This window comes from Thalassophryne amazonica, chromosome 4 (genome assembly GCF_902500255.1).
Source record: "Thalassophryne amazonica chromosome 4, fThaAma1.1, whole genome shotgun sequence".
Lineage (NCBI taxonomy): Eukaryota > Metazoa > Chordata > Actinopteri > Batrachoidiformes > Batrachoididae > Thalassophryne > Thalassophryne amazonica.
The window spans coordinates 20,625,182-20,649,515 of NC_047106.1; the positions used below are offsets into that span (position 1 = coordinate 20,625,182).

At 41.0% G+C, this 24,334-nt stretch overlaps 1 protein-coding gene across 1 annotated transcript in view; it reads right to left on the bottom strand.

Annotated features, from left to right (window-relative positions):
• Positions 1-2,943: 2,943 nt before the first annotated feature.
• The window catches only part of dusp14 (dual specificity phosphatase 14), a 29,479-nt gene continuing 8,088 nt past the window's right edge, over positions 2,944-24,334 (bottom strand). Inside the window, exon 2 of the mRNA XM_034169195.1 lies at positions 2,944-3,725. Coding sequence (XP_034025086.1) covers positions 3,007-3,639 — 633 coding nt within the window. The 5' untranslated portion in view covers positions 3,640-3,725 and the 3' untranslated portion in view covers positions 2,944-3,006. The remainder of the gene's footprint in view (positions 3,726-24,334) is intronic.

Sequence of the window (24,334 nt, forward strand, 5' to 3'; positions counted from 1 at the left end):
TCTGTAGCCACGGTGAATGAAAATGAATGACGGAAGGTTTCTGCGACTTCTGAAGACGTCTATTGGGGAAATTGCTGTGCAGAAGAAACATCAGGAGGGCTCTGTTGGAGGAAAGGAGGCGGTGTGTTCAGGAGAAAAACACCTCCATGTCATCTCCAACCAGGTCTGCTTCCAAAACGACTACAGAGTACGAGTCAGTCAGGCTGGTCTGAAGGGAAAGACACTTTATCAAGTCTGAACACAAACGCACTGCCGAGACATTTTAATTTAGTCCTAATTTGGGAGCTGAAATTGCTCAGTGTAAAGAATGTGCTCAGGAAATAATGCTCTTCTACATAATTTACCTGTTAATGAAGTTTTACATCAGATCTGTTAATGGAAAGAAAGCATAAAATAAAGAGGCAAAACTGATCCTGACCTGCACTGCAGAGTGCCACCGATAAACTGCTAAGGAATCACAAGTTTCCTCACGACCCATGAAGTCCTTGTGGCATCACACATGCATACACTAGTTTTCAGAGACTCCGCCCCCTGGTGGTCACATTTACAATTGAAACATGCCCAATGTCAATCTTCTCTGAAGTTGTAGTGAGGTCACCATGTGTGCCGACTTTCACCTTGATACGCCAACTATGATGTCACGTGCGCATTGCACACATGGATAAAAGCATTCAGTATCTAGCAAATCCGGTGACCAGCTTTACAGTGAGGAAGGCAGAAAAATAAATAAAACATTGCTGAACGACCTCAGGGGATGAAAATGTCATCTTTGTTTTATTTTTGACCAACATCACTTCCATACATCTTATCACATCAAACACTGACAGAACGACAGAACGTCGGCGTGGGACTCCGACATGACAGTATTAACAGCCTCAACTAACCGTTAGTTTTTTAAGCGAATAATCTGTTGGTTATGATTTTTACACTAAACTCTTTTGTCTGTTATTAAATATAAAAAACAAGACTAACTTTACACTCAGCTATGTTTTGTTTGACCAACACTGCAAATTCAAAACTCAAATATATTAAATTCTAACATAAAACAGAGAAAAGCAGCAAATCTTAAAATTGTATAATGAGTCACTTATTTAATTTTTGCAGGACGAATTACAACCTTGTTTTTTTTTGGCAATCAAATAACAGAGGACTTACTAATGAGCCAGCAGACGATGTTATGAAATGAGTATGAAACTTTGATGTAATGAAAGTTTTCCCAGAAATTAATGGCTTTCTGGATGCGCTGTGTATCGTGAGATATAAGCAGTATTGTTACATTACTGACAGATCTTGCTAAAGTACGCTAACGCTAGCCTTATATGTGGTCATTCTATTCAGTTAGATTTTTTTATAATTTTATGCACTGTTATGATAATATAAGAAGTTCTGGCTCCAATTGTTGCTTAAACAGTCAACTTTTTAATTTCCTTCTGTAGTATCACGTGTTTAGTTTTTTTTGCTGCTGTTTTTTTACCTGATATAAAAAGTGTCACACTGCTGGTTTAGGCTCCAGCTACCCATGGCCGTCAATTTGTGTAAGCAGGTATAGAAAATGAATGAATGAATAAAAAGTGTCCCTGCCCTAAAATACTTAGTCTCTCAATGTCCGTTAAAACACATTGTTAAAAGTAAAATACATGGTTTGTCCTTATCACTGCACCAATTGCAAAAAGTTACATTTTTAACTTTTAATGGCATATACGTCACTGTGCGCGACTGTTGTACTCACAGCCGGCAGTGGCAGAATTTTGCAACGTGAATGCATAATTAGTGAGCCTGTGGTTGACTGTTAATGCATGACCACATATGCTAATGCTACTCGCTAACGCATAGGTGCATAACCAGAGCTAGCATTTTCTGTAACACATTTAATCAAAACTCAAATAACAAATCATGGTATTCCAGTCTGTCTACTGATGGCTTATGAATCTTTTTTGGGGGGAGTTATCTTGTATCTTAAAATTTGAATTCCCAAAGATGGCAGCAAAAGCACATCAGGAAAAGAACCAAAGCAGAAATATTTTCTGTATCACTTTTTTCTTGAACTAAAACAAACATAAAAATTGACAAATTGCAAAACATTCATCCCACAGTGGTTAAATTCCAAATGAACAGAATGCATTTAACTGCACTTTTTAACTCCCAGAAAATTTAGTTTTTAAATCTGCATTGATGACATTTATATTGATAGAATTCTCTATATAGTTTATAACTGTGTTTACAGCCCAAATATATATATATATATTTTGTTTGTATTAATTATGTTTAGTTAAAGTGCACAATAGCTATTTTCTTCCTCACCACCATTATATTGACTTCTTTATAAATTTATAGACTTTTTTCCTGGACATTTGAAGTCCTTAAAAAAAAAAAAAAGGAGAAAAATGAATGTTAAAATGGGGGTTTAAAGGAAAACATGAAAAAAAAATGCAGATTACCATTTAAAAAAAATCATCTTCTTTACAATCTGATATTTTCTACACAGAGTTACCTCAGCAGTGGCGTGCACAGTGGCCTCAAGTAAAAATCTGTGGTTTTGGACTGACTGGGTTTTGTATGTAAACCATTCATTTGTACTTAAATGCTACCGTAAACTGAAAACACGTGTCTTTCAGACTAAACATAACCGTAGAACGGGCACAGTACCATCACATGACATCACGCCAGGAAAATGACTTCAGTCTGTTGCCTTCCCACAATGCTCCTCTGCCACATCAAAAGAAAGACTGACCGGGAGAAACGCAGCACCTGGTTTGCCTGGTTTTCGTGTTTGACACTGCCTTGGTCCCATTAGGTCTTTTTGGTCCAGCAAAATGTGGACTGAAATCGCAGTCAGAATAAATGGACATGGTGTTGGGGGGGATTAACCAGTGCTCTGTTAGCCTCCCTCAAGTTTGTTAAGTATTCTTCAGACAGACATACATTCACACGCCCCTCATTTTTCCCGGTCTGACGGAACACACACAAAACAGGAAACTGGTTGATCCTGGATCTCCTCAGTCCCTCTCACAAGCCCCAGTACGGAGCCAGGCTCCTGCGGTCTCTCTCGTAAACGTCGGGTATGACCCCGTACGGCGTCTGCACCATCTTAACAGAGTTCCTGCCAAACAGTTTCCTCTCATACTCGATGAGCTGACGCCAGAAGCCGCCGTTGGGCCTGATGACGGGGCGTCTGGCCTTGACCCAAGCGTGGGCTTCGGCCAGAGACACCCGGTGATACTTCATTAGGTAGGCCAGGCACAGGGAAGCTGACCGGCTCACCCCTGCCGCGCAGTGCACCAGCACCGCACCCCGTTTTCGACCCACGCTGTGGATCTTATCTGCTACACTATCAAAGTACAAAGAGATGGGGGAGTGGGGCATATCTGCCAGGGGCACCTTAACGTACTCCATGTGAGGCCAGTTGAAGTTGGGAAGCTCGATGGTGGCATTGACCACGCAGGTGATGCCTTTAGAAAGCAGAAGGCTGCGGTTGGATGCCACATTTCCTCGGCTCAGGAAGAGGTTGGGGGTGATTTGTGCGATGCCGCCGAGCAAGCTGCCATTCTCGGGGAGCAACCTTGGCACTGCGACAGGAACCACAGAGCTGCGATGGTGGTGGTGGTGGTTGTGAAAAAAGCCTTGGCTGCGGGAAGCCATTGAACCGTCAAGCAGGCTTCCAAACCTTAATCCTCAGGAGATCAGAGTCATAGTCAAGCAGCGGCACCAGACGGCTCCCGATACACCTGAAACACAAAGACAGACTAGCTCATTAATCCAAATTATACCTTGGCTATACTGCACGTTTTTTGTTTTTTTTGTTTTGTTTTTTTAATCAAACGGTTATTAGACATCAGTTAAAACATCTGCTTTACTTTCATATAAAGTTATAATATATTTTAGTTTTTCTTCACATCATACTTTCAGACAGAAGTGTTCAGAAATTCAAGGAATTACTTAGTTCCTGAATGACTAACTGGCACAATTCTTAGTTAATTGGGGAACCTTTTGGTTATATGTAAGGGTCTACCTGAGGAACCAGTGTGTTATTGAGTTTAAGAGCAGAAAAAAATTACTATATTTTCCACACTATAGTGTATTTTTAAAATACTTGTTTTGCTGACCCTCTGACTTATATTCCAAAGTGTCTTATATATGAAAAATACTCTATCATCATCTGTGGCTACAAGATGGCAGCATCTATATGCGTGACGAACTGCTGCTGTATACTGATCTGAAAGAGGGACTGATGACCCATGCTGGAGCAGAAGGTGATGGTAATGCACCACTAAGCTGACTGTCAATCATTGTAATACAAGATTTGAATGATGAGGATGTGTTGGGCTTCAGTACAAGTGAAAATAATAAATGAAGCTCTCAAACTGAAAGACCACAATGTTGGATAAAGAAAGAACTTAACCTTCGTACTCTTTATAATGCCACTTGTTTGGACTTCGTGGGACATTCAGAACAGCAATGAGGAAGACAGCTAGGCCAAGGTAAGGCAACTATAATGTTTAAAAAGGTTTTAAATGTTTAATTATATTTAGTATGGTAAACTTGCATACCTTAGCTCCGAACAGCGGTGGCAATACACAGTTTACACTTAGAAAAACAATTAGCCAGTGGTGGGCACAGTTTTCACTAACCGCTAATATCGAAGATAATGTTTCATTACGGATTAGCTTTTCAGATAACTTTGAAACTGTCATCGCACTAATATCTTCGATAACTTTTGGTCCGATAATTTTTAGACCGCTAACATTTTTTTGCAGACGTAGTAAACAAAGCTTAACAGTTACAAACATTTATGAAGTATAAAATCAGTTGTGTACCTACCTGATAAATGTTTTGTACTAGATGTGCAGTTCCATTCTCTACAAACAGAGGAGAGCTGGTTTTAGAAGAAACCGCTCTATCCTCTGCAAGCAAAACAGAACTGGTCATAGAAAAGAAAAAGCTAATTTCTTTTGACTCCATACTGATATGCTGGCAATATCACCCAAGTCATCCAGAAGCATAAAGTTTTAACTTATGGTTAAAATTTTAACCAAACTAATTTCAAACAGGTTATTTAAATTAACGTCACGTCTGAAGTTTATAAAGTGAAAATATCAGATATACGTCTTAGTTTTAAAGTAATGCACTAATTTTGAAGGTTTTAGTGTGGACATGCTGTGCCCAGTGCATTATGGGTAGTCTCAGTACATTCACGATACAAGAAATGCATTTGAGACGCTCTGATCAGGCTCCACACGAACAGCATTAAGCTCTTTGTATATTGTGCCTAAAACTCTCTTGAATAAAACCTCTGCGTTTACAGGCATTGTTATTGTGTTTGTTTTATGTAAAAATGCCAGAAGCAGCCCAGGTTGCTTCTCCATTATTGTCAATTGGAATCACTGCAATCGATTCCTGTTTGCTCTTTAACGTCCTGCTTATGTCAAACAATGTCTGTCATCTTTGTTCCAGAGTAATATATATGTCTGAAATTCAGTTTGCGTTTATTAAATTCCACGCATCTTAAACGTAGCAGACACAGATTATCTGGAATTTTGTTTTGGCAAGTTTTCATGGGCTCTTCTGCCCTCTATTGGCCAGTAGCGTTCATGGCAGTATTCACCCCAAGTAGTGAGCATCTGGGCACCAGTAGATGTCAGTGTTCTATTTATTTGACACCGGTTATTTTATTTTTTTAACAAATAAAAAAATGGCACATTTTACAAAAGCACATTTATATGTAAACACTAGGGATGGGCATCGAGAACTGGTTCCTTTCGGGTATCGTTAAGAAATGATTCGATCCACCGACACCAATAACCTTTTTGCTTAACGATTCCCTTATCGGTCCTTCAGAGTGGCCGTTGTTTTTGTAGGTGTTTGTCAGGAAAATGATCATTTCTCTGCATTGATTACAGACCCTGCAGCGGGTCTGTAATAAACTTTTCTGCAGCGCGGCTTTGCTTTGAACCTTGAACCAATCAAAGCAGTGATTCACAGATTGAAGCAGTGCTTCGATCTATTGCTTCGTTGATTCATTGTTTATTTCGCTTCATCTTAATTTTCCCCCGCTAAAACCCTAAAGAGCATATGTCTGAGTAATATTTACCTTTTTTATGTTAAACCGACCTGTTATGGTCGGACAGTTGATAGATGTATTTTATAACTTAAAAATGGGGCCGATGCTAACGTGTTAGCATGTCTATGGCATTTTCAATGTTAAATTTAGCATTAAGCTGTTGCAGCTGTCAGCACATTTGTGTGCATTTGTTTTCTGTATAATAATTAATGGCTCAGGCTTTGTTGTCGTAAAATAGTCAAATGTATTACAAATTGTAATATTTTTTAAATTTATTTTTGTTTATATATTAATAATAGCAACAACAACAATAATATAATAATTAATAATGCTACAATACAATTTTAGAGAAAGAGACAAAAAGAACCTGATTAAAAACACAACAGAAAATATAAAACCAACTAAGAATGAACAAATACACAAGTGACTCACACCTCCACTTCATCCCTGTCTTAATTAAGTTTAATGACAATTTGTTTCTGTCAAACCATATTTTCAATTTGTTAATTTCTTCAGTGATTTCCTCCAGAACTATGTGCCAAGCTAGAAAACTGCTGCATCCTAGTAAGAGCAGAATACTACTGGAATGAATTTGAATAAGGAAAGTTGGGGGGGTTTTCCTCACCAAAATGGATGCTGCACTCACTGCAGTTTATTGTCTGGAATAGCCTCTGATTGTATTTCAAAGCTTCTAGAATTCAAACATTTTCATGTGGGTGGTGTTGGGGGTAATTTTGGGTTTCAGCTTTTTTTGTTTTTCACCACTTTCATCCCTGAATATGTCAATCGTGAGTCACTTTTGTGAGGATTAAAGTCACTAACTGGGACTCCTGCCTTGTTGCGAGAAAGAAACGAGAATCATCCTCCGTTCTGTTCACACAGCTCCAAACGCTGCGCGGCTCTCTGCACCGTTTAACTCAACTGACACCTCTTTCCAAATGTTGTAATACAAACAAGCCGCAATCGATCAAAACATTTTTTCCTCCCAAAATGAGACGTTCTACGCTGATGTGCAGCAGCCGGCTGAGCTCAGCTCAGTGGTATGGAGAGACATTCATGCCAAAATGTCTGAAAGGAAACGTTTTTGACAAAAACTACAGATTTTGTTTATGTCCAGAAATCAAGGATACAGGAACCAATTTCATATTTATTTACTTCAAGACTCAATAAAACACACAGAAAACCTGTAAAGCCTACTTTTAGTACAAAATTCACAAGAGGTATCGAAAAGGGAATTGATAAGGAATCGGATCGATAATGGCATTGATAGATAAAATCTTAATACCCATCCCTAGTAAACACCAACACATACACCACATTAACGTGTTGGTTTTTACACAGAATGAATGAGTCAACCAATCAGTGTTAGCGGAGGCACATTTTACCCATAATCTCTTTGGCATCTGTCTGTGTCTGTTACAAAACTTGAGAATTAGTGCATTATTTAACATTCAAAGATATGTATTTTAACTTTGTACAAATGACAGAATTGACATTAATGGAGTTATTCTATTGATATTAATTTTATTTATAACTCAAAACCATAAGTCAGCACTGCTTTATTTTCCAAGACCTCTGCCTCACGGTGATGCTGTTATTGAGTAGAGAGTTGAGCTTTGCTGCTCCTCTAAACTGCTTCTCTGCTAGAAGCTATGTAGAAAATAGGAGCTTCCAGCAGTGGGCAGGACGCACAAAGACAGAAGTGCTTACTCATTTTTTGGGACTGTGATCACCTTAGATACTACCAGAAGCGATTGTGGTGTTAAAACGCAAAATCAGCTTGTTAGTAGTTGCAAGAGACAATACTGGAAGTTATCGGTTATCTGTTAGCTGTAGCTTCCAATAACTTTTTGGGTGGTTTATTGGTTTAGCTTTATAAAATAACTTTTCAGATAGTTGATGATCTGTTATTGAAGCTAACTTTTTGGTTAGCTGTGTCCACCACTGCAGTTAGCCCATTAGCTTCTGCTCCCAACATGGAGGTTGTTATAAATAAACAATGCACTGATTAAATTAGTTTTGTATCTTGTTGCATGAAGCAATACCATCACCACACACACACACACACACACACACACAACCCCAATTCCAATGAAGTTGGAATGTTGTGTAAAATGTAAATAAAAAGAGAATGCAATGATTTGCAAATCCTCTTCAACCTATATTCAATTGAATACACCACAAAGACAAGATATTTAATGTTCAAACTGGTAAACTTTGTTTTTGTGCAAATATTTGCTCATTTTGAAATGGATGCTGAGCAAGCTGTCGAGTGCAAGCTGGCAAATTTTTTTGCCAGCTTGCACTCGACCCGAGACGGACGCACTTTTCTCCTCTCCCTCCCTCCTTATCTTTCCTGCTTCTGTGGCGTGTTGTCTGTGAGGCTGCAGCTTTGCTCTTCTGGAAACGACAAAAATGGATCTGTTAAAGTGGTCTCTGAACGCAATTGACACTATTTTTTCTACAAGACATTCGGGAGCGGAGGACCCGACCTGTCCTGCTGGGACGCATGTGATAGGTTACGTGATGGACTCGTGGAGGAGATGGCAGGTCATGTGCCTTTACATGCTTTCTGTGGAGGACGTCGAAGATGTGTACATATTCGGCTTGGTGGTGACCGGCTTTCTGATGTGTGGTGCGGGCACTCTGCTGGTTTACCGGAAAATCAAGAAAGTGGAAGCAGCTTTGATTGGTCCTTCCAGGCTGCCCTATATGATTGATTCGACTGGGAAGGCAGTGGCTGCGCAGTCGGCAGGGGTTAACATCTCGAGCAAGATCGCAGCCCTGGAAACCCGCTATGACCGTCTGTGAAGACCACATTCTACATTCAGATGCATTGAGAGCCACTCTGTTCTCAGAACTGTGGAATCTTTCAGGCATCTGTTAATCTGGCTATTCATTTGGCTTCCACAAATACAGCTGCACTTCAAGGTCGCTGTGATAAAAACCTCCTCAGAAGATCAACACTTAAGCCTCGCTCCCTGGTCTTCCCCCCTCCCCTCAGCTTCTCCAGCTCTGACGTGAACTGTGTTAGAACTGTCCAGGACTTCTCAGACTGCGCAGGGCTGTTCCCTCCCCCCTCCAGGACTGTCGGACAAGGCCGTTGACGGAGCCCAACAGGCTGCCTCCGGAGTGTTCTGATAAACTGGTCCTTTCAAATCTCGGTTGTCGTCCTGTGTCCTTGTTTTGTCTCTGTGATTATTGTTTTTCTGTGCTGATGGGGATTTTTTTTCCTCATTGCCACTGTGTAATGCAGCAGCTATGAGGGGTTTTTTTCTTCTCCTTTTCCCTCGTGTTTTGCTTTCATTATATGTTTTATGTACCGGGCCGGCCTATGTGTTGTGTGTTGTGTTATTTGTTATGGGTCGGTGTTGGTTTGCTCAGCCCTGCTGTTGACCAAGGCAGGGATGTACATCTGGAGCTGGTCCCCGGGCGCCTAATGGCGACTTCTGCTCCTACTGGCAAATAGGATGGGTTAAATGCAGTAGCCACATTTCATTGTGCAGGGAGGATGTTCTTCTGTACTGTGCATATGACAATAAAATTTCTTTGAATCTTTGAATGCCTGCAACACGCTTCAAAAAAGCTGGGACAGTGGCATGTTTACCACTGTGTTACATCACCTTTCCTTCTAACAACACTCAGTAAGCATTTGGGAACTGAGGACACTAATTGTTGAAGCTTTGTAGGTGAAATTCTTTCGCATTCTTGCTTCATGTATGACTTCAGTTGTTCAACAGTCCGGGGTCTCCACTGTCGTATTTTGCACTTCATAATGCGCCACACATTTTCAGTGGGTGACAGGTCTGGACTGCAGGCAGGCCAGTCTAGTACCCGCACTCTTACTACAAAGCCACGCTGTTGTAACACGTGCAGAATGTGGCTTGGCATCGTCTTACTGAAATAAGCAGGGAGGTCCCTGAAAAAGACGTTGCTTGGATGGCAGCATGTGTTGCTCCAAAACCTGGATGTACCTCTCAGCATTGATGGTGCCGTCACAGATGTGTAAGTTGTCCATGTCATGGGCACTAACACACCCCCATACCATCACAGATGCTGGCTTTTGAACTTTGCACTGTTAACAATCTGGATGGTCTTTTTCCTCTTTGTCCAAAGGACACGACATCCATGATTTCCAAAAACAATTTGAAATGTGGACTCATCAGACCACAGCACACTTTTCCGCTTTGTGTCTGTCCATTTCAAATGAGCTCGGGCCCACAGAAGGCGGCGGCGTTTCTGGATGTTCTTGATGTATGGCTTTCGCTTTGGTAGACTTTTAACTTGCACGTGTAGATGTTGCGACGAACTGTGTTAACTGACAATGGTTTTCTGAAGTGTTCCTGAGCCCACGCAGTAAGATCCTTCACACAATGATGTCGGTTTTTAATGCAGTGCCGCCTGAGGGATCGAAGGTCACAGGCATTCAGTGTTGGTTTTCAGTCTTGTTGCTTACATGCAGAAAGTTCTCCAGATTCTCTGAATCTTCTGATTATATTATGGACTGTAGATGATGGAATCCCTAAATTCCATGCAAGTGAACGTTGAGAAACATTGTTCTTAATCTGTTGGACTATTTTTTCACGCAGTTGTTCACAAAGTGGTGAACCTCACCCCATCTTTGCTTGTGAACGGCTGAGCCTTTTGAGGATGTTCCTTTTATAACCAATCATGACACTCACAATTAGTGTCCTCAGTTCCCAAATGCTTATTGAGTGTTGTTAGAAGTTAGAAGGCGATGTAACACAGTTGGAAACATACCACTGTCCCAGCTTTTTCGAAATGTGTTGCAGACATCCATTTCAAAATGAGCAAATATTTGCACAAAAACAATGAAGTTTATCAGTTCGAACATTAAATATCTCATCTTTGTGGTGTATTCAACTGAATATAGGTTGAAGAGGATTTGCAAATCATTGTATCCTGTTTTAATTTACATTTCACACAACATCCCAACTTCATTGGAATTGGGGTTTATATATATATATATATATAGCCGAGAAGCCGTGCATTATACGGTTTGAATGCATGACGCGGAGTCTGAAACACGAAAGAGCTTTATCATCCAACAGCCTGTGAAGCAAGAGAGCAAAAGGGATGAAAAAGGAAATTAACAAAAGTGAAGCTAACGATCTCGACGCTTTAAACGAAACGCGCCTGGAGCCACAGCTGCAGCAGTGTGTGTCTGCGTCTCTGAGTTCCAGGACACTGCGCTGGGACAGAGCTCATAGCGCCTGAGTCCTGGAGAAACTACAAACAGAAGCTGTGGAGATCTGTGCGCACGTCCGTGGACCACCTGCTCTGGTTCCTCATACAGAACAAAAGAGGGATCATCTCTTTCATCATCAGAATCCTCACTGCTGCTGCGAATCTCGCTCCAATTAAAAAAACAAAAAACTGGTGTGCTGTGGTCACTGCTGTATCACTGTATTATGTTACTAAGCCATATACGAGGTCTATTAGATAATAAACTGACATTTATTTTTTTAACTATATGGATTTGAATGACGTGCAATTACACCAATCACGCTTGAACCCTCGTGCGCATGCGTGAGTTTTTTCACGCGTCGGTGATGTAATTTCCCTGTGGGCAGGCCTTGAGTGACGTGGTCCAGCCCTCTCGGCTGAATTCCTTTGTTTCACACGCTGCTCGAGACGGCGCGCGTTGCTTTATCAAAATTTTTTCTGGACCTGTGAGGGATATCCGAGTGGACACTATTTGAGAAATTAAGCTCGTTTTCGGTGAAAAGTTTAACGGCTGATGAGAGATTATGGGGTTTCTGTCAGTGTAAGGACTTCCCACGGAGCGGGACATCGTGCAGCGCTTCCAGGCGCTGTCGTCGGCCTGTTTCGACCTGAAAACATCCTAATTTAAGGCTTAATTCACCCAGGACGTTGTGAGAGAACAGAGAAGATTCAGAAGAGGCCGGCATGAGGACTTTATGCGGACATTCCACTGTTTAAGGACATTTTGTAATGAAAGACGTGCGCGCAAATTCGCCGAGTCGTTTCCGTGACGACTCTGCAAATCTGTGTGCGCCGCGACAGGAAAAACACCTCCATGTTGAAAACCATTTGTAAAATTCAGGTAGCTTTTGATGGCTTTCAACAAGTGAGTACCTGAGAAATTGTTTAACAGCTTGGGCATGTTCCAACTTGCCCGTTAAGGTTTCCAACGGAGGTGTTTTTCCTGTCGCGACACCCCGCGGTCGGGTCCGCCCGACATGCGACTCAGCCTGCACGTTCTTTCATTACAAAATGTCCGTTAACAATGGAATGTCCGAATAAACTCCTCATCCCGACTTCTTCTGAAAGTTCTCTGTTCTCTGACAACTTACTGGGTCAACAGAGCCTGAAATGTGGAAGTTTTCAACTTGAAACGGCGAGACGCTGCCGCCTCGAAGCACAGATTGCCGTCAGGCGCCGTGGGCCGTCCTTACGGCGACACTACCAGACCAAAATCTCTCATCAGCCGTTAAAATTTTAACCGAAAACCAGCTGAATTTATCGAATGGTGTCCACTCAGTTGTGCCTTACAGTTTTGAAAAAATTTTGATCAAACAAAGCAGCAGTCTCTGAGCCATTCCTAAACAATGAAAAAAAAAAAAAAAAAAAAAAAAAAAAAAAAAAAAAAAATCGACGAGAGGGTGGGCGACTCCTCACTCAAAAGACTGCCCACAGGCGAATGACGTAACCGACAGGCGTGAAAAAACTCTTGCATGCCCACGAGGGTTCAAGCATGTCTGATGTAATCACACGATTCAAATCCATATGGTTTTTGAAAAAAATAATAAGGTCGGATACTTTTCTAATAGACCTCGTATATATATTGATTTATAACAGAAAACTTTCAAAACAGGGAATAAATATAAGTGTAATGATGACTGAATATATCAGAGCAATAAATTAATCAGTGCGTGTGAACACGCGTTGACTCACGTGCGGTTATTTCCACGAGCTGCAGCTAATCCACAACGTGAATTCTGTCTTCCAGAACAGCTCTTTATAGAATCATTTTGATTCATCTACCTGTTGCCACATGTACATAAAGGCTGGATTGTCATTCCTACACTCATATTGTTATATTTAATAAAAAATAATAAGCGCACGCAGGAGCTGCTGCTCTCGCTACTGCTGTGTTCAGGTACTGTCGGAAAACACACAAATTTTTTGTTGTTTTAAATTCAACAGTTGCTTGTGGCAAAATAATTAATTGTATCCACACAAAAGATTAATTCTGGCCTATATAAGGTGCCTGAGGCCATTGAAGCTGACCCCCCACCCAGATAAAAAAAAATCCAAGCAAGTAGGCTGAGTTTGCCCTGTAATTTCCGATGGTACATGAACGCAGCAGCAGCGCTCACAAACCGGCTTCTGCACTGTGTGAAAACATTCAGCTGCTCCAACGAAGTCAAATTAAACAATAACGTGACAAAAACTAAAACGATTAAAAACTGTCAAGAATGACAGAAAAACGAAACACAAATGAATGAGGTTTCGTTGCCCTTCGTTCAAATTTTTCAACAGTTTAAAAATCCTGACGAAGTTCCAGCTGCAGGAAGGTTAAACGATGTCAACGAAAGTCCAGATTTCTTGTTTCGTCAGGGCTTTGTTGCCCTTCGTTAAGTGCCATGTTACTGGGCCATTACTGCTGCAAATAAGTATTTGATCCCCTACCAACCAGCAAGAATTCTGGCTCTCACAGACCTGTTAATTTTTCTTTAAGAAGCCCTCTTATTCTGCACTCTTTACCTGTATTAACTGCACCTGTTTGAACTTGTTACCTGTATAAAAGACACCTGTTCACACACTCATATCAATCACACTCCAACCTGTCCACCATAGCCAAGACCAAAGAGCTGTCTAAGGACACCAGGGACAAAACTGTAGACCTACACAAGGCTGGGATGGACTACAGGAGAACAGGCAAGCAGCTTGGTAAAGACAACAACTGTTATGATTATTTATTAGAAAGTGGAAGAAACACAAGATGACTGTCAATCTCCCTCGGTCTGGGATTCCATGCATGATTTCACTTTGTGGGGTAAAGATGATTCTGAGAAAGCTCAGAACTACACAGGAGGACCTGGTCAATGACCTGAAGAGAGCTGGGACCACAGTCACAAAGATTATTACATTAGTAACACATGATGCTGTCATGGTTTAAAATCCTGCAGGGCAGCAAGGTCCCCCTGCTCAAGCCAGCACATGTCCAGGCCCATGGGCGCAATTTGGTGGGGGATAGGGGAGACATGTCCCCCCCACCTTTACAACCGGGGGGACAGAATATGTTATGTCTCCCCCACCTTCTGACATATGTGTGTACTTGAAACATGCTATGTCAGTCTTATGTGCAAAACCATGTCAGAATAGTTTCTTTGTTTCTGCAAGTTTGTATTTTAGCAGCATTGACTTGTTTACAACACCTGTTTCTTGTTTGTCACATTCAGAATTTTCTGGGACTGCATTTGCCCAGATTTGAAACCAAAAATAGTTGCCTCTAGGGACTAGTGTCTACACATAAGTATCAATGGACCATGTGCTACTTTACTAAATTCTGAAAGTTAGAAAAGGAAATCAGAAAAGCTATCTGGGACCTCAGAAAGCCCATCTACAATTATTGCTTGATCTCCAAAATCAGTCTATGCAAGCGAAATAATGTTCAGTATGATTGTTGTCATTAGTGCCACTTCGAAAATTAAATTCATGATAAGTAATTTATCCTAAAGTTATGATCTGTTGGTTTTTCAAACTTATGCAAAAACTAATCTTGAGGGGAAAAAAAATACAGTATGTGATAGTTAATAATTATTAAGAGCCTGTTCTTTCATATTTATGAATACATTTTACCACATTGCAGTTTTTTTTTTTTAAATGAAAACTCAACCTATCATTCTTTTTGAGTTCTACACATGTGGTGATACCTTATTTACACCAGGATGTTAAATCAATGCTGGCTATTCTCAGAATAAGTACTTATATCCACAGTTTCAAATTGCATAAGTCAAATGGTATCCACTTTATGGTCTTCTCAAAACATTAAAATTAATGTTCTGGATGCTCAGTATGCATCTGAGCTTATCTAAAAACCATTAGCTTCTGGGGCCTAAAGCAGCCCCCAGACCCCCGGCCTATGGGCTTCGGCCCTGTGGGCCTCGCACTTTGTCTCCCCCAATTTCTAGTTCTAAATTGCGCCCTTGTGCAGGCCTGTTTGAAGTTCACCAGTGACCATCTGGATGATCCAGAGGAGGCATGGGAGAAGGTCATGTGGTCAGGTGAGACCAGAATAGAGCTTTTTGGAATCAACTCCACTTACCATGTTTAGAGGATGAGGACAACCCCAAGAAAACCATCCCAACCGTGAAGCATGGAGGTGGAAACATCATACTCTGGGGGGTGCTCTTCTCCAAAGGGGACAGGACGACTGCACCGTATTGAAGGGACGATGGATGGGGTCATGTATTGCGAGATTTTGGCAAACAACCTCCTTCCCTCAGTAAGAGCATTGAAGATGGGTCATGACTGGGTCTTCCAGCATGACAGTGACCCCAAACACACAGCCAGGGCCAAATATGTACCAAATATTAACATTGATTTTCACAGGTGTTGAAATACTTATTTGCAGCAATAACATACAAATAAATTAAAAAATGTATTTAAAAAAAAAAAATCATACATTGTGATTTCCGTATTTTGTTAGATTATGTCTCTCACAGTGGACATGCACCTAAGATGAAAATTTCAGACCCCTCCAAGATTTCTAAGTGGGAGAACTTATTTTCCCTCACTGTGTGTGTATATATGTGTGTGTGGGACTTGTGTTTTTTTCCTCTTCATGATACATTTTTGGACGGATGACAAATGCACCAGTACAACTTATAGTATGGAAAATACTGTACAGTGGGGTAAAAAAGTATTTAGTCAGCCCCTCATTGTGCAAGTTCTCTTACTTAGAAAGATGAGAGGTCTGCAATTTTCAACATAGATACACTTCAACTATGAGAGACAAAATGAAGAAAAAAAAAATCCAGAAAATCACATTGTAGGAGTTTTAAAGAATTTATTTGTAAATTATGGTGGAAAATAAGTATTTGGTCACCCACAAACAAGCAAGATTTCTGGCTCTCACAGACCTGTAACTTCTTTAAGAAGCTCTTCTGTCCTCCACCTGTTACCTGTATTAATGGCACCTGTTGGAACTCATCTGTATAAAAGACACCTGTCCACAGCCTCAAACAGACTCCAAACTCAACCATGGCCAAGACCAAAGAGCTGCCGAAGGACACCAGGAAGAAAACTGTAGACCTGCACCAGGCTGGGAAGAGTGAATCTACAGTAGTCAAGTAGGTTGGTGTGAATAAATCAATTGTGGGAGCACTTGTAAGAAAATGGAATTCATACAAGACCACTGATCATCTTCCTCGATCTGGGGCTCCATGCAAGATGTCATCCTGTGGGGTCAAAATGATCATGAAAACGGTGAACAAAAATCCCAGAACTACACGGAGGGACCTGATGAATGACCTGCAGAGAGCTAGGACCAAAGTAACAAAGGCTACACACTACGCAGAGAGGGACTCAAATCTTCCAGTCCCAAGCGTTTCTCCCTGCTTAAGACAGTACGTGTCCAGGCCCGTCTGAAGTTTGCCAGAGAGCTTATGGATGATCCAGAAGAGGACTGGGAGAATATCATGTGGTCAGATGAAACCAAAATAGATCATTTTGGTAAAAACTCAACTCGGCGTGTTTGGAGGAAGAAGAATGCTGAGTTGCATTCCAAGAACACCATATCTACTGTGAAGCATGGGGGCAGAAACATTTTCTGCAAAGGGGACAGGACAACTGATCCGTGTTAAGGGAAGAATGAATGGGGCCATGTATCGTGAGATTTTAAACCAAAACCTCCTTCCATCAGTGGAAGATGCAACGTGGCTGGGTCTTCCAGCATGACAATGATCCCAAACACACCGCTCAGGCAACAAAGGAGTGGCTCCATAAAAAGCATTTCAAGGTCCTGGAGTGGCCAAGCCACTCTCCAGACCTCAACCTCATAGACAATTTATGGACGGAGTTAAAAGTCCATGTTGCCCAGCGACAGCCCCAAAACATCACTGCTCTAGAGGAGACCTACATGGAGTAATGGGCCAAAATACCAGCTACAGTGTGTGCAAACCTGGTGAAGACTTACAGGAAACGTTTGACTTCTGTCATTGCCAACAAAGATTATGTCACAAAGTATTGAGTTGAACTTTTGTTATTGACCAAATACTTATTTTCCACCATAATTTACAAATAAATTCTTTAAAAATCCTACTATGTGACTTCCTGGATTTTTTTTTCTCATTTTGCCCCACTGTAAAAGTATTCAAACAAGGCTTAAACAGCAAAATGTTGCTCTTCACAAGTCAGGTTCCATTCAGGAACCATCTCAAAAGGAATCATGGTAACACAAGTAACTGTGCACTGTTATATAAAAGGAAATTATTCAAAAGGTTTGTACAAATCACACTATACATCACTGAAGGACGCCCAAATAAACATCCAGAAATTACCTTTTGTTCTGAAGGTCCAACAGAACCTCAGGATTGCAAGTAAGGAACTGATACAGTTGAAGATATTGTCCAAAATTGATCTTTAATAGTAGTCAATGGCCATGACCTAAATGGGCTGTTGAGTATGAAGCCAACAATCCTAAAGCAACATTAAAACACAAAAAACCTTTTATCTCATTTTTTTATGTTGTTTGAACTGCAGTATACACACACCACACCCTGGTCTTTTTTTTTTTTTTTTATTCTATGGACATACATTAATATTAGGCATGTACAACTAACATCTAAAGTGCATGTCTCTGTATACATTTATTAATATAAGCAACAGGTTGGTCCTCGTCTTGTCCCAAGGTTCTTGAAATGGAGCAACATCTCCACCTGGTGGACATTTACCATTGATGTAGGTACAATAGAATTAATGCAGCCACAATAAAATTTTGCCAAGAGCTCTAGTAATTTATGATATGCATCAGTCCCATTAGGCATACCCTGTCTGGCAGTTTTCTCTGTATTATTGACCCTTGTGAATCAGGACATAAGTGTAGCGAACACTGTGTGTATTTATAGTCCTATCGGTGAGTGTTTTGTGTTTTCATTAAGATGTCTGGAACAAAATGTAATTACAAAGTGACAAAATCATACTAAGTCATCCCAAAGCATGAACACATGTAAGGTCTAGAGACCAGACGTACTCAGCTCATGAGTAAGCACACTGGTGACAGCAGCAAACAATCAAATAAAAGCCATTTGTGGGAACTTTAGTCACGTGTTGACAAACTTACTTTTTGCACTATTAGTCAGATTTAGTGTGACGTCTGACACAAACTTGAGATGGATTGTCTACACCTTCCTGTTTATTGAGGTTAATAATAAATCAATGTTTATGGCACCTTGTAAAACAAACATGCCAATTGTTTAACAATAGAATGTATCAGTTAAAGACACAGGATGCAAATAAACTTTAAACTACAGCCAAAATGTATTACACACATACAGAAGATTGCCATAATTTAAATTTAAACTAAAACCATAATGAGTTATAGTGGAATAAAGATTGTGTCACAAAACAAAAACGACAACACCTCAGGCTGAAAACTAGGACTTGTGTAAGATAAATGTCCAATTATTATTTTTGTTTGTATAACCTGAAGCATTCCAACAGGAACTTGAGTTCATGTTCCCGGTCATGTACAAACTTAAAAACTATCAAACGTCTTGCTGTGATTGGTTGGGGGTTATTGCAAATGCTTACAGAGAGCGACGGCCTGTCTGTAAGGTCCGCCTGCCCGGGTGGCTGCTGGTCCTGAACTACGTGTGAGCTCAGACCCCAGGAGGTTTATACACACCTCATCTCATGTTCATCCATCCACAATCCCTGTGTACAGATGACATCCCTCACCCTGCTGGCTGCTCCCACACTGCAGGCTGGAACGCCATCACACACGCCGCACGATCGAGTCATGAAGCACACAAAAACAAAACAAAACAAAAAAATCTAATTTGCTTCTTTATATGGCACGAAAAGATCATTAAAGTAATCTGCACGGTCATCTGAGTGTCCAAAAGCACAAACCTGATCACAAAGCGGAACAAAACATCTTAAGGGCAACATATTGTGAAATAACCTCCTGTCTTAATACTGTAGTTACCCGTTGAGGGCGTGTGACATTTGGTGCTGCTTCACTGGTCGTGCATCATCTACACGCTGTGCACGAAGTCTGACCAGCAGCTGCATTTTATTTTACTTTTGAACCCACAGACTAGTTAACAAGACGCATGAGTAGGGTTGGGAATTTTATCCATACTGATGCCATTATCAATTCAGTGTGATAATTTTTTTCGATACCAGTATCAACTCTTGATCCACTTTCTGTGGGAAAATGAAGGCCTATAGATCTTTTCAGCATCAATGCAGCCAACATCACGATGCATGAGGTTACTACGTGGAACTGCCAGGAAACCGTGCTGGTGTCACAGACCGAATGGTCCGCCCCTAAAAATTGATCCACCCTGCCTCCACTGCGCATGTGTCATTCTGGAGCTCAGCAGCTCATCTGAGACAGTTTCTTCACCCAAAGTAATCAAATGTATTATTAACCTTCAGATGACGAGGTAAAACCTCTTAAATCATTCTAAAGTCAGTTTTAAGTAGAAACGAGTCGAAACTTGGTGACACTTTGAAATGACTGATGCGCAGTGAACGCATCAACTAGCAGCTCGTGTAGCTGCGGCGCTCTGATCCCTTCCTCCGTCTTTTATTATGAAATAATGCTGAATTCATGTGGAAATGATTGTTGTACAAAAGCTTCAGATATCTGTCGCTGAGATAGATGATGACTGGAGTGCAGTTTTAAACAGAAACAAGGTGATAATCGGTGAACTGCGGCTAATGATGCAAGCGCAGTGAAGGCAGAGCGCACCGATTTTTAGGGGGGACCGTTTGGTCGGCGACACCGGCACTGAGAAGAGGAATTGCTTACGTCGACGTATAGGTTGAAAAACTTGGAAATGGTTCTCAATTCCCGTCCCTACAAACGGATCAACTGCATGAAACACACATTTCAAAAAGAAAAGAAAACAAAACCCTACCTTCATTCCAAGCTGCTGTTTAATGCTTTTATTTCTTTATTTTCACAAAATAAGACTTTTTATTCAATTGTTTTTATAGTGGTTAGTGCGCTTGGATTCAGTGCGGAAGGTTCCCGGTGTCACAGACCCAATGGTTCCCCCCTAAACATTGGTCGGCCCTACCTTCCTTATGCATAGCCAGGCCCGCCCCATCCAATGAGAAGGCTGAGTCGACACTCGACAGTCACCTGTTGTTGCCTCACTGTATTCCTATGATATGGTATTGCATTAGCACTGAGCTATATTATATTGCAACTGCCACGAATCATGTTGGTGTCCGTTCTGATGGTTTTTAATTTGGCCGCCGAGCCATGGTTTCCATTGTTTATCAATTTCATAATTTGGCCGCTGAGCCAACCTGTTTTCATGTTGTGGATATATTTTGAATTTTTATTTTAAAGGACATGACTAAGCGTTGCGTTGCTGCTTGCATTGTCCATGGGGTGCTTGTGTCTGTGTAACTGTGCACACAGTGTCTGTGCAGTTGGCTAAGATGTGTTCATCATTAAACTTGGAATTCATTTTGAAACAATGCCTTATTAAATACCTACTGACGTTTTGGGTTTAGGCCGAGCCAAGTAGGCTACCAGACTTGCACTGGAATGTGTGCGCGTGTGTGTGTGGCGCTGCACTGCAGCTTGCATTATCCAGACACAGAGTACTTGTGTCTGACATGTCGCGTCTGTGTGCTCACTTTGCCAGTGCTGTAGGCTAAGTGATAACGTTGCTTGCGATGTACAAACGAGGCATACTTTTTCAAACTGTGTATTGTAATACCTACACCTTACCTACAACCCCAAAGGTTGGGCCCGTCTGATTTTTTCTGGGCCCACCCGTTTTATGATTTCTGCCTAAGCCCCTGCTGCCTTCACTGCGCATGCGTCATTTGAGACCACAGCAGTTTGTCTGAGACTGTCTACACCCAAAGAGATCAAAGGGATTACTGTGATTATTAACAATCAGATGACAAGGTAAAACCTCTTAAATCATTCTAAAGTCAGTTCTAAGCAGAAATGAGGCTTTAAACGGTGACGCAGCAGGAACAGCTCGTCTGGCTGCTGCACTCTGATCACTTCCTCCGTCTTTTATGATGAAATAATGCTGAATTTTTGCGGACAGGGATTGTTGTACAAAAGCTTCAGATATCTGTCGCTGAGATAAATGATGACTGGAGTGCAGTTTTAAGTAGAAACGAGGTGATAATCGGTGAACGTGGCTGATGACGCATGTGCAGTGAAGGCAGGGCAGACCAAATTTTAGGGGAGACGTTCGGTCGGCGACACCAGTTCAAACCCCACCTCTGCCACATTTCTCAATCTAATGTGGAGTTGGGTGAAGAAGGACATCCGGTGTAAAACTTGTGCCAAATCAACATGCAGATCCACCTTGGATCTGCTGTGGTGACCCTAAGTGAAAACAAGGGAGCAGCCAAAGGGAATGATATATATAGTGATCTGATACGATTAAAAACTATTAAAATATGATTATCTGATATGATAAAAAAAAAACAATTAAAAAAAGCTTTAATTGGATCTAATACAGATCGCTTCAATTGGATCAGGCCATCCCTGATACAAACTTATCACTTCATCCTCACATTGTGCTTTTTTAATCTGAGGACTTAAAAAATGGAATTATTTACTATTTTTTGAGTTATCTGCATAAGCAGCCTGAGAGGGACGAACCTACTCACTCACCCACTCATATATATTTTTTGCTGTCCAAGTCTGAAATTAAAATCTGGCAAATGGTGCAAATCCAGCTATGCACAAATTCGGTTTGGTCCCTGTCCACATCGATCTGAATGTAGAGCGTATACCAGTGTCAGTTTCAGCTGAAGCGTCCATTAAACGTGTCACCAGGTCGTTTGTGAACACAGCAGAGGTTATATTGCCAACACAAAAATCTGACAAATAATCACTGTTTCATCGAATCCAGGCTGCTGTCACTTGTCTCCCGTTCTGACACCCAGCACAGCACGTTCCCATCTCAGCGCGCTTTTCAGCGTCTAAAACGGTTGCCATAGTTGCGGCCACCTTCCTCCACACAGTCACTACTGGTGAAAAATGGTAAAAAATATTGGAACCCCACCACAGCAACCCACACATACACTGCTGTGAAAAAGTACTTCAGCAATCTGTCTAAACAAATAAATAAACAAAAATAAATAGACTTTTGCTTTGGAAGTTTTACTGATAGCAGGGGGGAAAAGGATGCTGAAATACTAACTAGTCGTGTGTGAGTGGTGCTCCACAAATCTGGTGCACCACAAATCTACCAAACTGCACCGATAAACTGGGTTAAGTGGGATGAGACACACCCAGTTGAGATTACTGGAAACCACTTTCTATCACTTCATCAATTAAACACAACTGTTTCAGCAAAGTGATGTTGGCTGTGAGGTTTCACACAGTAACACACCGCAACACGCGGCACAACAATTCTAGGCAACATTTGTGTGAGAAGTTACAAAGCTCAGTCTGAGGTTGAGCTACTGCTAAGAAACACAATGCCACCAAAACTTGTAAGAGACAATTTTTTTAAGGTGCAGGCGGGCTGTGATTCAAGCTGTCTCGGATTTCAACTAAACATGGCTCAGAGATGGAACCTACCAAGAAATGAACTCTTACAAAATTTTTTGACCGAAAACCAAATAGTGACCTTGCCAGGGGTCATCAAAGTTCAAGGCAAAAATACACAAAAGCTAATATTTCATTAAATTCTCATCTTTCAAGTGGTAACATTCAGCGCCATCAAGTCCCCAAACTAGTTTAACTAGCAAATGACTTATGGAGGTTAAACTCTTTCATCTTACATACGTATTGGCAGAATTTTGGGGAGTCCTCTTATACTGGTATGATACCCCTTTTTAATCGGGTCATCGAACACATGCTCGATAACCCAACTGCATGAATGCATGTATGATCTGATGATATTTTCTTTTGATTTTCCTTCCCTTATGTACAGTCAATCCAATACATATGTATTGGTATTAGTTGCTATGGCAACAAGCTTGTGAACATGTCCTGTTCAACAGAACGTAACAATTTTCCTGAAGTTATTTTTCCCATACCCAAATCCTCAAGTCTGCCAAGAGAAAAGGCAAATCCAAGTAAGTCATGCATGAACTCTTGTACTGCAGATGACAGGTTGAGAGACAAATGTCTGACCAATAACCTGATTTTAAAGGGGTATCAAACCAGTGTAAGAGGAGTCCCCAAAATTCTGCCAACTGTTCTATAAAGTAGAGATGTTAGTTTATCCACTCCTGCAAATTTCGTTAAAAAAGGCTGACAGCACGGGCCACCGGGTGGTGATACATTTCCCCAAAATTGGGCAAGTCAAGTACTTTGGCGCCCCCTGGTGGCCAATGTCATCAAGACCCCAATGCTTTTACAGTTGCATTTGATAGAGTAGGGCCTATATTTGTTGGTAACTTTGAAATCCGGTTGTGGTCTTGATGGCGCAGAGGGTTATCAGCCTTTAAATACAGCCAATTTTGAAAAATGACCAGACTTTGAGCGCCCCCTATATTCAGCGTCATCGATCCCCCAACCAAATATCTATATAAGATGAAAGAGTTTGCCTCCCTATGTCATTTGATAGTTAAACTAGCTTGGGGACTCATGGCACTGAATGTTACACCACTTGAAAGATGGGAATTTAATGAAATATAAGTTTTTGTGTATTTTTGCCTTGGACTTTGATGACCCCTGGCAAGGTCACCGTTTGGTTTTCGGTTGAGAAATTTTGGGAAAGTTCGTTTCTTGGTAAGTTCCATCTCTGAGTCATGTTTAGTTGAAATCCAAGTCGGCTTGAATCACACCCTAATGTAAACCTGCCTGAACTATAAAAATATTGGCTCTTAAACTTTATCAAACATCACAGCAACGGCTCATCAGTTACAAACCTTGTTTTGCATAAATAAATTGATGCAACATTTGTTGATGATCACTTAGTAATAAAATTGTAAGTCCTCATCTAAAACATGTTATGCAGTTTCATCACAGATCATTTTTGTGTGTACGAGTATTTGTGGAGGTGAAATGTGGTCACACATATATATCGTATATAAGCTTCTCATGCATAAAATAAA